This window comes from Indicator indicator, chromosome 18 (assembly GCF_027791375.1).
Source record: "Indicator indicator isolate 239-I01 chromosome 18, UM_Iind_1.1, whole genome shotgun sequence".
In the NCBI taxonomy this organism is placed as follows: domain Eukaryota; kingdom Metazoa; phylum Chordata; class Aves; order Piciformes; family Indicatoridae; genus Indicator; species Indicator indicator.
The window spans coordinates 12,903,528-12,917,903 of NC_072027.1; the positions used below are offsets into that span (position 1 = coordinate 12,903,528).

Below are 14,376 nucleotides of genomic sequence, written 5' to 3' on the forward strand. Positions count from 1 at the left end.
CCATAATAATGCCTCGGGGGGAGGGGTTCCCAGCACATAATGAATCCTGTGTCATTGCCTTTGTAACCAGTTTTGGCTGTAACACAGATGGTTCTCACTTCAGTAACTCTGACATCTCTTCCCCCCTTCATTATCACAGCTAGGAGCTCTGCATGGTCACATCCTGGACCTCCATGTCCCACCTCACTGTCTCCCCGATTATCATGCTCTAAGTGTTCCTGTGCCAAGCAAGATGCTGAACAGATTTCCATAACCTTTCAGCAGGGCTAGGGATGGAAAGGCTTTGCAACCTGACACGTCGAGGACTTTCATTAGGAGGCACAGGGGAGGGTGCAGGGGGGGTGTCAGCAAATGGCCTCCATGGCTGGAGCACTCTGGGTTGCCCAGGAGTGGAGAGAATTTGGTGGCAAGCAGCAACACTGGCACCAGGGAGCTATCAGAATGAAAATCTTGGGCTCTGCAATTGTGCAGCATCGGCAGCGGTCAGGAGCACGCTCCTGCGTGGGGATTTGTTGTTCAGACACGATTGCATATGTATGAAGGGGACAAGATGGGCTTTGACACATAAATTAGCACTTGTCAGCTGCTCACGGGCACACTTCCCTGCTGCACCCCACTGTAAATGCTGCCTTCTTTCATGGAGAGGAAAACCACATCACACTACCTGACAGTCACCCAGGGCATGAGCGCTCTCTGGGCACACAGCAGCCAGCACGCAGCCACTGGTTTACATATCAAACCTGAAGGGGATGAATGCAATCAAATGACACAATAATTAGCAGCCAAGTGGCACTTTACACTCCTGTTTTATCTGGAAATTTGGGAGTGACAAAGGACAAGGTTGATGAGACCTCAGGGCAGGGATTTCTCTGAGAAACTGGCTGACTCTTCTCAAGAGCTGTGGGGGTTCATTTGACACCAGCCAGGTGCTCTCTAGCTGTCAGCTCCCATGGCACAGCTCACCTTGCCCCTCTGCCCATGTTGGCAACGGCAGTCACTGCCCTCAGTACTAGGCACAGAGTGTACCTCATCCTGCCTGGAGCTCCTAAGGGAACAACTGTTCCCAGATATTGATCTGCCATCATCACAGCCCACCTCACCAGTGCTGCATATGAAGTTAATCTCATGTGAACATGCACACCAGCCAATGCATGCACACACCTCTACACCTCTGTTCACACATGAACGTACATCCCTAAGAGAAAAAGGGCCAGCTCTCTGAACAGCCCTAAAATTCTTCTAGCAACTGCCTTGAGCAAAAGCATTTCTGCCACAACCATCTCAAAGCATATCAGAATTGCAGGTTGTTATAATTCAGCTTGCCAGTACCATCTCTCGCGTGTTGCATGTGTGCAAATCACCATGAGAATAGTTGAACATGCTGCTAGCCCAGGGGACATTCAATTAGGTGCATTCCTGCAGGATCCACACACCTCAAGATTCAACTTAAGCTCTGAGGAACAATCAAAGCTCCAACGTCTGTTTAATTTCAGCTCAAATCAAATATCCCCCAAGCCTAGCAAGCCAAGAGCACTTCATTGAAGCACAGGATTCACCCAAACTTGAGCCCAGAGTGCATGGGGAAAGAACAATCCAAATCACCAACCTGGGTACAATTTATGAGTTACTTAGACACACTGTGAGCTCATCCATCAGGCAGAAGATATTCCTCTTCAAGCACCATCACACACTAATAAATTTCCATGTTCTTAACATAGAAATCTGGGGGGGGGTGTCCTTGTGATCCTGCTTTCTTTTGCTCATATTTTTCTTCTGGGAGGTTCTCAGCCCAACATACAGCATTAAAGCCTTTGACTTGGAGTCTGGGGGATCGAAGTAAATATTCTTACCATATTTGTCTCCATCTTCTCCTTTGGCACTGATCCTCCTGCCAAGCACTTGGATGTGTTTCCCGCTTGTCCTGCTGTAGAGCTGATAGAGCCGAAGCTGCTTCCTGCTCACGTCGTCCCTTGCTCGCGTCTGGTTCTCCACGTGTATCCGAAAATCTACATTCTCCTCGGCAGCAAACATCTGAGCATGTTTGGGAGAGACAGAACAGAACAGGCCATGAAACAAAACAAGCATCTTGGTGCAGAAAGACTTCAAACCAACCTGGCAACGGGCACGTGGCATGAGAGGACTGGGATTTGGCTCTCCTTCCCTTGAGAGATGTGGGCACAGTATCAGGCACTCAACATGGAATTCTAGGCAGGGGTGGCACTTGACAGTAAACTAGACTTGGGTATTTACAGTCAAACTGTGGGGGCTCGAGTAAAAGCTTCTGCTCAGTCCTGCTTTAATCCAGGTCAGCCACACTGGCCATAAATTAGCTTCTCCCTTTGCATAGCCTGTACCAGGTTAAAAGACACGTATGGAGAAGGAGATGGACAACTCCATTGCAGAGGATTTGTGGTTCACCTTTGGCAGCGCCACTGATTCCTTGGATTCACTGCTGACATTAGCAGACTGTGTTCTAGCTTTACACAGGCATAAAAACTACTGGGATAAAAATATCAGTTGTACATGGGCACTCTTCAGCCTAAAGCTTTTGCCAGCTCTGCTTTTCAGTGAAGCCATCTCACTGGTGTCTGTCTATGAGTGCATCTCTGTCCCTCTCAAAAGGGCCATGGCTTAGGGAGAGACCATGAGGGCAAGCAAGAGCCAAATCAGCACATCCAGCTGCAAGGTTGTTATCGGCACAGGTCTGATCCTTAAGCCACTTCATCTGTTTTTTCTGGCCAATGAATTAATTTAACCTTAGTTCACTATGGCCTTAAAGTATTACCAGAAACTTTCTCTGACACATCTGCCCTTCTCTGAAGGTCTTGTTTCCTATCTTAATTGTTGCCAAGAAACACTGAAACAGGATCCCTGCTTTTGCTTCCAGAAAGTCATCTTGCCCTGCCCAAGGTCAGAGGACCAGACAACCCAGACGTTCTCAAGATGCTCTCCCAAAGGGGAGGCTGAGCAGCATGCATCCAAGAGCACTTCACACCCAAACAATATGAAAGCCCAGAAACTGCTCCACAACCTGTCCCTGAGAGTATTTGCACCACCATGCTGTCCACTCCTGACTCACAGGTGGACAACATTTTGAAGGCAGACTTCCCTTCACAGGACAATAAATCATTTGGAAACGAAACCCAGAAGATTATCAAGTGGCACAGGCAACACACAACAGGCAATTTTTAATTTGACCAAGACCATTCAAAACCTACTTGCCGTTGGTGAGTTCTAATGATGTGTACTACCTGTGTGTAAGAGATTAAATCCACCACAAAATTAGAATCAGGTGGGAGTGTAATGATGCTCAGGTTTGGGATTAGTAGAGGAATGATACCTACTCCTAGTAGGGTTACTACTTCTTCTCCTAACCCATTCCCTCTGCAGCACACAGTCCTCCTAGCCTGCAAGCAGGTGTGGGGATGAAGCTGGCAATGCAAATAAAAAAAGATCAATAAATCTTCATTCATGTCCATTCCAGGCTAAAACACATAAGAACAAATGGCCACAACACCGAAAACAGCACCATTTCAGCTTCCTGCATATATCATCTCATACCAGCAAATATTTTGAAGGCACGTACTCCTTGGAAGTCAAAACCCCAAAGAAACTTTTATACTTCCAATTTGGGGCAGGCAGTGTTGCTCAGCATGAAGTCTTCACTAAGCAAACCAAACAAAACTTCTATATTCAACATGATGGCAACAGCATGAGGTTCACAGGGGTGTTCATAGATTCATGGAATGGTTTAGGTTGGAAGCGACTTTGAAGATCATCTAGTTCCAACCCCTGTCATGGGCAAGGGACACCTTCCACTAGCCCAGGTTGCTCAAGGCCTTATCCAGCCTGGCCTTGAACACCTCCAGGGAGGACGCATCCATGACTTCCCTGGACAACCTGTTCCAGTATTTCCCCACACTCACTGTAAAGAATTTTTTCCTAATATCCAGGGAGACCTTCTGGTGGCCTTTCAGTACTTAAAGGAGGTGATAAGAAAGCTGGGGACAGATTTTTTTAACAGGGCCTGTTGTGACAAAACAAGGGGGGAGGGTTTGCACTAAAAGAGGGAGATTCAGACTGAAGAAGAAATGTTTTGCATTGAAGGTGGTGAAATACTGCCCCAGGTTGCCCAGAGAGCTGGGAGAAGCCATAGCCCTGGAAAAATTCCAGTCAGGTTGAAGGGACTCTGTGCAACCTGCTCTAGTTGCAGATATCCCTGATCACTGCTGGGGGGTTGGAACAGATAACCTTTAAAGGTCCTTTCCAACCCAAACCATTCCATGATTCTATGATTTCACTGCCAGAAGTCAGGAGGAGACTGCAGAAGCTAAACGCACAGGCTACAAAAGCAGGCTCAGGGCAATGCTCGATCTGAACAGACGTTCAAGGTGACGACAGAGATGACAGGCAGAAACTACACAATCACAGCAACATTTCCAACTCTCAGAAAACACTGCAGCAAGAAACCGTGACCCAAAGCTGGACCTGAGAGGAGCAGCAGCCACAGCACCTGCCGGGAGGGCACTGCAGGATGCCAGCAGAGCTCATGGCCATCACCAAGCCAGGCACTGCGCACTCTCCTCTCCTGAGGTACTATAACTACATTCAAGTACAGTAAGCTGGACTGGGCTTTTAATAACAATAACATTAATTTCTGTTTTTCTTCCTGCTTCTCTTCATGCTTTCTTTTCAAATGATATTGTTGTTGAGGACATTGAACTACTAAAACCAGAGATGTTCCAGTAATATTGACAGTCTGCTTCAAACCCACAAAAGCAAGGCTATTTGCAGTTAAATTCTGGCTCCACCATTTTAAGATTTAAAACAGATTTTAAATCAAGATGACGTCGTTACATTGCTTTCACCACATGTTAATGAATTTCACATTTTTCTAGGGAAAAAAACCAAGGAAACAGGTGGGATCTGAAGTGGGGGGATGGGCAGGTTGCTTTGCTTTCATGGAAACTTCCAACAGAAAAGGCAATCTGTTTTCCAAAAGATGGGTAAATTCTCTCTTTTAATCGTCTCTCGAGTACTCACACCACAGAGCCTCAGTCTACAGCCACAGTTCCCGGGTGGACCCTGAAGCACTCACGGAGACATCCTGCACTCTGGTGAGTTCTGAACATGCCATGAAGTCACCTCTGCATATTTGTCACCATTCTTCTGACCAAGATCAGCTAATTAAGTGTCACCTCCCTTCACAAGAACGGCATGCTGCAGCCCAGAAAGATGACAACTCCTCCTCCCTGAGCTGAGGGCCTGGCTGGCACCAGCCACAACACCTTGTCCAAGCCCAGTGGCAGCACGATGCAAGGATCAGCAGGGGACATTGACCCCTGAAATAAAGTCAACCCAAGTGTGTATCTCTCCATCACTTCTCCAGTAACAAGCCCATCCTTAATCCAGGGAAATAAAATCCTGGAGGAGGAAAGTGCTACAGGCTCTCCTTACATCTGACCTGTCCCCTGGTCAAGCAGCCATGGCCCAGAGCAGCAGTGAAACCCCCAGGATCTAGCTGGCTGCTTTTTAAAGACAAGCACCCGCTTAAACCAATCTGTTGAAACAGGATGCTCTGCTGGAGTGTGGCCAAGGTGAATTAGCCATGCCAGCCTGGGCTGCATCTGGCCCACAGCAGAGAGTATCAATATTCTAAAATAAAATTTCATGCAGTGTCAATTTCAGGAGATGATAAAACCTATTTGATCATTGCTGGAATCCATTCTCACAGTATCTCTGTGCTGAAGAGCAACACTCCCTCAAGCAGCTAACTTTCCTGAGATAAGAAAGTCCATTTATAGATACCATAAGAGAGACTCCCTTTCAACATTTCAAAACAGTTACATATGTCTCTTTCAGTAGCTGCTTACCGACACTTGCTCAAGAAGGTCACCTAAAATCAAGTCTATCCACCCCAAATGTAACCATCACAACCACACATAAATGAATACAGAAATGTCTTTAAGTCCCACTTGTAAACTTAAGGGCTTTGCACTTCTGTTCCCCAAAGCAAAAGGACTTTTTTTTAACTATTATCATACACAAAATGACCACTTTTTATCTTGGCCCTTTCAATCTGTTCATTCACACGTCCACACTGCAGGTAGCAAAATCTATGAGTGCTGGGTCCAGAGTTCAGCATAACAGGTCCCCAACAGCCCAACGCTCTCTAGGGACAGGAAAAGGATTTCCTTTATTCCATTACTTTATCTCCTTCAGCATTTTGGTGGGATTTGCAGTTGTGTTGTAGTCTGCTTGGCAAATATATTCAACTGGTATGGGCAGGGCAGCCTCAGCATCTCAGGATAGCAGGTTTCATATAACTCCATCTTGCTCCTTGCCAACAATTTATAGCCTGCAAAATCCCAGCCGACAAAACAGAACATCAAATTTGGCTTCATTTTTATTCTTCCTCTTTCTTTTCTTTCTTTTCTATCAGTTCCTCATGTATTTATCAATTTTTTTATCACTACATTTTTCAGTGATACTACACAGCTACAAAGACATCTTACAGTTAGCAACACAGAGCTTAAGCAGGAAATAAACAGCATTCCTTCTTTTACAACAACAATCACCTCAAGCTGCTGATGCACTGAATGCACCAGAAGTGCATCCTGGAAAGCAGCAGCTCTTCCTCCTTTATCTGTTGTACTTGTCCAGCCCTTCAAGGTAGGTCCATTTAGCTCTACCACTTCTCCAAACTGCCACAGAAAACACATCTGCGCTCAGACAGCCCACACTGGGAGATTTTTTCAAGTGCTTTTTTTGCTGAACGATTCTCAGACAATGAGTGCATTTCAGTTTAAATGGCTTCACAACGATCCTTCGGCTTAAAGAATGACTTTCCTATTTGTTAAATCCCAGATGGGGGGTGAGGGAAGGACCATTTTGCTGATGCAGCCTGAGATTTCACCATTAAGTCATCCAAGAAACGCTCAAGAAGAGCAAAAGCCTGTGACAGCTGCAGTGCCATGTTAGTCCTACACCAGCTTGTGCCACATCTCTGCAGACACCGATGCCTTGCTGAAAGCAAACGCAGCCCTGCCAAGGTCAATGAAACCCTCATGGTGCCAAGCCGCATTTATGGGATTTGGTTTTCCATTCAATCAGCCTCAAAGTGCTTCAAAATTTCTATTTTGAGCTTTTCAGTAAAATGGGATGTTAATTTGTTATTGTTCATGTCACAAAGTGTTACAGCATGAGATGTCCAAGGCTCCCAGCACGGCCAAGTGAGCTGGACTTCAGAGTTTCCTGATTTTTTGCTTTTTACGCTACAGAACCTCCAAGCCTCATCAGAGAGCAAGCCGTATGTCATTCCCCAAACTGAACTAGGAATACAAAATCCCTCTCGCTAAGGGCCATACCGATTGCAAAAGATAAACAAATCAAGCCATTCAAAGGCCTTTCAAACCCCATCTGATAAGCAGGAAATACTTATTACCTTTCAGCCATCAAATCAACCTAATATTAATGATTTTCTCCATGACCTTCTAAGCACATGAAAGTTAACTCAATAAGGTCAACAAGGGGATATCCAAGACAGATCTCTCTCAAGCCCACAAAGGCAAGTAACAAACCACTTTGCTTCCATGACTTTGGCAAAATTCCTCTATGCCAATTACAGGAGGATTTGCTAGCTCACCATGACAGCCATCCTCGATGTGCAATGAAACACAATGCACTCCTTATTTGCTGCTTTTTCCTCCTCTTAACTGTAAGGTCAGTCCATTGCCAGGATATTGTTACAGAGCCCAGTTCGAAGCCAGAGAGAAGTGGATGTGCACTGCTTTGACATATTCACTTCTCTGGGCTTAGAAGCACGTTTGGAAATTTATCTAACACAAAGAATCTCCATATTCAGATGCACAGCAGGAACTTCAAGCGAAGGGAAAGGACACTTCAGAGTCAGTCTCTGTGCATCCAGTGGTGTGAGAGCGTCAGGATCACACAAATGTAACTAAGCCTCTCAAAACAACAGCAATTAGACTTTTGGTTTGATGTTGGTGTCTTCCTGCCATTCACACAAAACTATTTTTCCCTTGAAAAACAAACATCCAAAAAGCTATGCTGCACTATGAGGAAGAGAGGAATAACAACACAGAAGTCATTGCTAAAAACAACGCAGACATGAGTGATGGAATGGTTTGAGTTGGAAGGGACTCTAAAGATCACCTAGTTCCAATGTCCTTGGCATGGGCAGGGACACCTCCCACTAGACCAGGTTGCTCAAAGCCTCATCCAGCCTGGTCTTAAACACTTCCAGGGATAGGATGTCCACAACTTGTCTGGGCAACCTGTTCCAGCGTCTCACCACGCTCATAGAAAATAACTTCTTCCTAATGTCCAGTCAGAATCTACTCTACTTTAGTTTAAAGCCATTGTCCCTCATCCTAGCACTACAAGCCCTTGTATAAAGTCCCTCCCCAGCTTTCCTGTAGCCCCCTTCACATACTGGAAGGCCACTATAAGGTCTCCCTGGAGCCTTCTCTTCTCCAGGCTGAACAGACCCATTTCCATCATCCTGTCCTTGTAGGACAAATGAGTCTCTAGACTCGATAAATGGTGTTTACAAAGTATTTCACTTGAAAAGCTTTTTGGATGTTTTGGTTTTGCTGGGAAATAAGATTTCACTGGACAAACACAAATATCCTATTTAAAACCCAGGCACCAAAATATCTCCCTCCACAGGAGGCATTCTCTCTCTAGCCTTGTTCATGGATTGAGTCATAAACCATCTTCTGTCTCTGTTTGCTTAGAACCGTTTCCCTAATATTCTCCACCTTAATTTTCTACCTTGTGTATTTACATCCAGTTTACATCTGGTTATTCTTGTACCAAGTATCCTTCAGCTTGATTAATACTTTCTCCTCTCATGCTTCTCCTTGCAATACATTCAGGACATTTCCTTTCTCCGCTCTCTTCCCAGCCTCAATTCCACCATGCTGGGAAAGGAAGAAAGCCAAGAACCAAATCAACTCCGCCTCCCTTCGTCACAGAGGAGTTTCTGCCTACAGTGAGGATGAGTGCTGAGCTCTCCCCAGCATAGCCCCATGGAGGAGACATTAGCCCAGGAAGAAATTCTGGAGCTCTCCTTGCTCATGCATAGATGTGCTCTGAAACTGAGCCCTTCATTTATTTGACTTGAGCACTTTCAAGCTGCTGCGGTACGTGAAATTCAAGGATGTTTGCTCTTGTTTAATGCACTCAAAGTGAGGTGCATCTAGGGATGGAGCTGGAAGGAGAAGGAACTGGGGTGGTGAGGGGGTCAAGCCTGCCCGTCCTTTGGATTTCAGAAATGTTAAACAGGACCTAAAAAGAAGACATTTCCAGGACTTGGAAGAGGGGACATACAGCTCAGCGAGGTAACACATACTTGGATCCAAAAGCTGCTCTGCAAGCAGAGTCTCCTTGCCTCCAGGGAGCTGCCTGCTGCATTCAGAGAAGCCATACATTAAATCTCCTTGGGCAGCATCAGACCTTCCTCCTCTCCAAGACACACAACCCCTAAGAAATACAGCTATGGCTCAGCCAAACTCCCCAGCATCTCCCTGAGATCCTGACAGCTTTCCAAGCCATGTCCCACTGCTATCCAGCTCCCCTAACACAACATGTCCACTGCCCCTCAGATGGCAGACAAGTGTTACTGAGCCTGGTATGAAACTGTGAGGAAGGCAGGAGGGAGTGCCAAAAAGCTGGAACCTGAGAGAGCTTTGAGGAAACGAATGTTTTATGGCCCATCAGTCAGTATTTGGCCATTTTCTAGAGAAAGATGATGCTGCCTTCCAGAAACCCGAATTTCTCCTGATGATGGAGTGAGCCTCAGCCAGAACTGTTCAAACGTGCTGTTTGTGAGATGGTGACATTTTAAACTCGTTCCACCCTGGGAAATGGCTTGGTCTGGGGAAGAGCAAGGTTTCAGCCTTGATTAATGGCTTTTCAAACCATACTTGCATGCAAGCAGAGGAAGGGAGGGTGCCTCCAGCCACTGCCACTGAGGTGCTGTTATGCTGCTCCCTTCAACAGGCTCCAACACCCGTGGAAACACTTCACTTCTCCCCCTGCATCTGCCCCTTCCCACCGACTCAGAACCAGCCCCCTGGCCACATTATTAAGATGTAATCACGAATAACAGCTCAGCAGCCTGTAAGGGGAGCCCATGTCTCCAGCATCCACCTTCCCCCTCCACCAGAGCCTGTGTCATGTCATGGTGCAGCTGCACTGAATGGACCGAGACTGAGCCACCTCCCACCACCTAAGGGCACATCTTTCCCAGCAGGACCAGCTCCTACTACCTGTGCTAACCCAAGCAAACCAAGCTTGTGCATCTCAGCTGCAGGGGTGTCTGAAGGACACTGCCTCTCGCCACGAGCTCCTGACAGTTTTGATTCTCTGGAAATACAATTCAGACCTTAATTCTTTTTCTTATTTCCCCCCAGTTGTGACAGATCTTTGTTTTAAATTCAGGGCTGGTGTTATTTTACCACAGCTATCAATCAGGCAACGAGCACGTGGGGCTTTTTCATTCTTTCTTTCTTTGTCTCTCTTTAATGCTTGTTACATCTCTGCTCTATACTTCCTCTCCACACAGAAATATCCCTTCAAAGCTTGATATTATTGAGCAGCTTTCAACCATGCCCAGCAGAGCCATGTATTCTCTGCGTTTGTCTGGCCTTTGTTTCTAGGAATGAAATACCAATGGCTGAACAGTGTGACTTCATTTCACTCCTTCATTCCAACACTTGTTCTATTTCTATCCCACTGGGTCAAACTCACCTATTGTGAGACCTCACCGATTTCAATTACATCAGGGATTAATTTGTTCCATTGCGTTGAAGCTGTTAATACAATCCTGGCTGGCTCTAGATGAGAAAAGGCACGGTGGAGACCTCCCTCGCAGGCAGTGTGTTTAACAGCGGTCTTGATCTTCAGTTTTGTTCAGCAGTGGGGTGGGTTTTTTCTTCCCTTTGTGCCCCTTTGCCCCTCTTTTCACAATCTTCCCCTTCCTTTCTAAATTGCCCTTATCAGAACTGGGTGGTCCTTCTGACTTCCACCGCGACTGGCAAAACGTTGCCTTCCAAAGCCGCCGGCCAGGGCTTGTGAGGGAGGTCGATGCTGGAAGGAAGGTCCCCAACACCATGCACATGTGATCACTCCAGCTCTGGCACCTCATCTGCCCCAATATGATTTCACAGCATTGCTGCAGGTCCCCATGGATACAAAGGGATGAGCAGGTCCTTGGTTCTGCAGCTCTGACTATTGGCCAACCATCAGTCAACTGAGATCTCAAGGGGAAAACAGAGATCTTCCATGATCCGTCAGGATTCTACATGATCCTGAAATGCACATGGTCAAGTAACTCTAGCTGTCCTTCCTGGGACTCTGAAACTGGGACATGAGAGCATGAGAGCTTTAAACTGTCCAGCCCTGTGGTCTTATAGTACACTTATACCAATTCAAGGTGACCTCAGTAATCTTGACTCAAAGTTGTCATTTATCTACATGATTTTGTCTCAGGAAGAGACAGAAACGTCAAATCATAGAATAACAAAGGAAGTAGATTTGCAACCCATGCAGATGCAAAGCAGTTTAGCTTTACCAGAGTGCTACAACTCTGTCCCACAAGATCCACTGCTTTCCCATTTTAAAAAATCCAGCCACCTCTTAGAGAAACGGTATTTGCAGGAAATAATAGGATGATTCCAGAATAATAAGAACAGGAGTTTCAAAAATACAAGTAAAGGTAAAAATAGAGGATATTAAAATATGACCAAGTTAACAGCTCAACAAACAGAGCCCTCCCTTGCTTACTGAGATACATTAAATTCCCATGGTGGTTTCATGAGGTCACCTCAGGTTTCCATGGGCATCTCTGTGCAGCCTGGGCTGCAGGAAGGTTCAAGGGTTAATGCTGCACCTGTCAAACTCACCAGACAGAATTTGGGTAGGTTGGGTTTCAGGGCTCCAAAATTGTTCCCATGTTAAGTACTCGGCTTTTCAAAATGTACAACATTTACTACTGCACTAGTTATTTATCTTTTTTACTGGAAGAAACACAGGAATAAGCTGGACTAGTATCACCTGTTCATTTAGCTCTGCTGCTCAACTTAGACCTTGGTGAAGCCATTCAGGTACAGGGCAAAGCCCCCACGTCCTCTTCAGGCACTGCCCCACCTACCATCTCCCACTCCAGCCATTCTCTCAGGTCTCATCCCCTTTGGTGCCACATAGCGCCCGAGCAGCACTGCCTGGATCCAGACAGCGTATAATCAGAACATCTCAAATCCTGGTACCAGCAGAAATCCTTGCACCTCCCCAGGGCTGGGACTTCACTGCATTTACTTTGCTCTGGACATGTCTCACCCCAAGACAACCCACAGAGAGAACACAGGATTGGCTCTGGTGAATGTGTTACATTACAACAGCCTTCACAACAGTCCTGCTCTGCAAAAATCACTACTTTGACAAGCCTAAGTTTTCCAAAGGTTCCCCTTTAGGGGTGAAATCTCCTAGTGTGGTTTGTCTCCAGGTGTTTTTGCTGGGAGGTGGTTTTACTAAGCTCACATCACTGCCACTTCACCACAGTTACTTCTGACACTGTCAAGTGCTGCCTGGAGGCAACATCCTTCAGGCTTTGCACAGGCCATGCATGACTCAAGATCTCTGCATGGCTTGGTACTGCTGCCACTCAATTACTCACTACTAGCACCAGAAGTAGTTAATATGCCTGTGAACCTCCTTGTGCCACAGGTATCACTGCAAAGAAAACTGCAACAAGGCATTGCAGAACAGCTCCCTCCAGCCTCTGTGAGGTCCTGGATCCAAAAAGACAGCAGCTGGCTTTGAGAATGCTACAACTGCCTTCACTACCTTAACAAAGAAAGACAGTTTCTTTTCTTCATGTAGAAAATAATCCTGATGAATTAAACTCCCTGACATGCAGGAATTAAGACCATTCAACACTTGAAACTGTTGCAGCTAGTTGTCTGTTTGTGTTTCTGAGCAGTTGAAATGTGCATTCAAGAAACAAAACCTTGAGAGGAGACTGTAAAGTCTCCAGCTCAAAGACACCAAGACCAAACTCAGTCTCTGGTAAGGCAGCAGCATAATAGCCTGTATCTGAGCATGTGTTGCCCACATGGTCAGCCACAGAGGAAGTCCCTTCTGAGGCTGATCCATCAGCAGCACCCAACTTGCTTCTAAACAACATGAAAGCCTTTGCAGAAGGCACAGGGAGCTCTGCAAAGGTGTGAAACAAGGGTGAAGGGGCTGCCCCTCCTCTATTTCCACTCCTTCCTGGAGTGCTGCTGGTTAAGCACATGGTTTGTACCCTCTGCTCCTCATCCCATTTCACAGGCAGTGGTGGAGGAGCTCAGCTTAGCCACACCAGCTGAGATGCAGCACAGACCAGTGCAGTCCTCCCAGCGGGGTGCTGCTGGGACAAAAGCTGCAGGCACTCCACTAAAAATACCTACCAGCAATTTGTTCATCTCTTCAAACGAGACCGGAGCCAAATTACTGACAAACCTAACAGGTTCAGAGCACTCCTGGCCTTTTTCCTCCTTCCCTCCATCAGCAGCAACTTTGTCCCAGAGCAGATGCTCCAGACCAAACTCATCTGGCAGAACAGGGCAGAAACCCCAAGCCCACTCCCCTGAAATTAGTCAGGGGGGGTTCCAAACCCTGGGAAAAGGCAAAGTCAGTCACCCCTAGGACCAGCGACTGACCACAATGCCAGTTTAAAGCAGGAGCTCCACGGTGACACCTCTGGCTCTTCTGCCTAACATAAGCCCAGCTGGAACCCCCATTAAAACTGGAGGAAAAGCACAAGACCTAGCAAACCCAAGTGATACTCGAGAAACCACCCTGTCAGGAGACAGAAGATGACCAGAGACCGATCTCCTCCTGAAAGAAACAAACGTCTGCAGTGGCAGCACCGCAGCAGTGATCCGAAGTCTGCCCTGGTTGCTCCTTTCATCCCGGTTCCCTGACATCGTCCAAGGAACACAGAGGTCCCTGCTCCCACTGCAGAAAAGCAACTCCCTCTAGGGTAAAGCATGGCAACTGCCGAGCAGCGCTCACGAGTGCAGGGCAACATTCCCAAAACACCTTCAGCCATTGCATCTGCCAAGAGAACAGAGATGTGGCTATCAGCGGTCGCCGTGGACAGCAGCTCCCAAGTACTGATCTCAATGTGAAAGATGATTCCTCCAAAAGCATATAGCTGATGCAGCAGAGATGCCTGGACATCCTACTGAATTATCCTGTGCTACTTCTCTGCTGAGTTTCCTCTCTGCAAAGCTTTTACTAAACTCTGACTGGTCTCACTCCTGTTTATTCTGGCAAGATAACACCCGGTGACCCTACATGGGAATG

At 46.6% G+C, this 14,376-nt stretch overlaps 1 protein-coding gene across 1 annotated transcript in view; it reads right to left on the bottom strand.

Moving 5' to 3' along the window:
• The window catches only part of FGF18 (fibroblast growth factor 18), a 57,473-nt gene extending 43,479 nt beyond the window's left edge, over nt 1–13,994 (bottom strand). Inside the window, 4 exon segments of the mRNA XM_054388956.1 lie at nt 1,851–2,031; nt 8,810–8,843; nt 8,845–8,939; nt 13,854–13,994. Of these exon segments, the coding sequence (XP_054244931.1) occupies nt 1,851–2,031; nt 8,810–8,843; nt 8,845–8,939; nt 13,854–13,994 (451 nt within the window).
• Between the last annotated feature and the right edge of the window lie 382 nt (nt 13,995–14,376).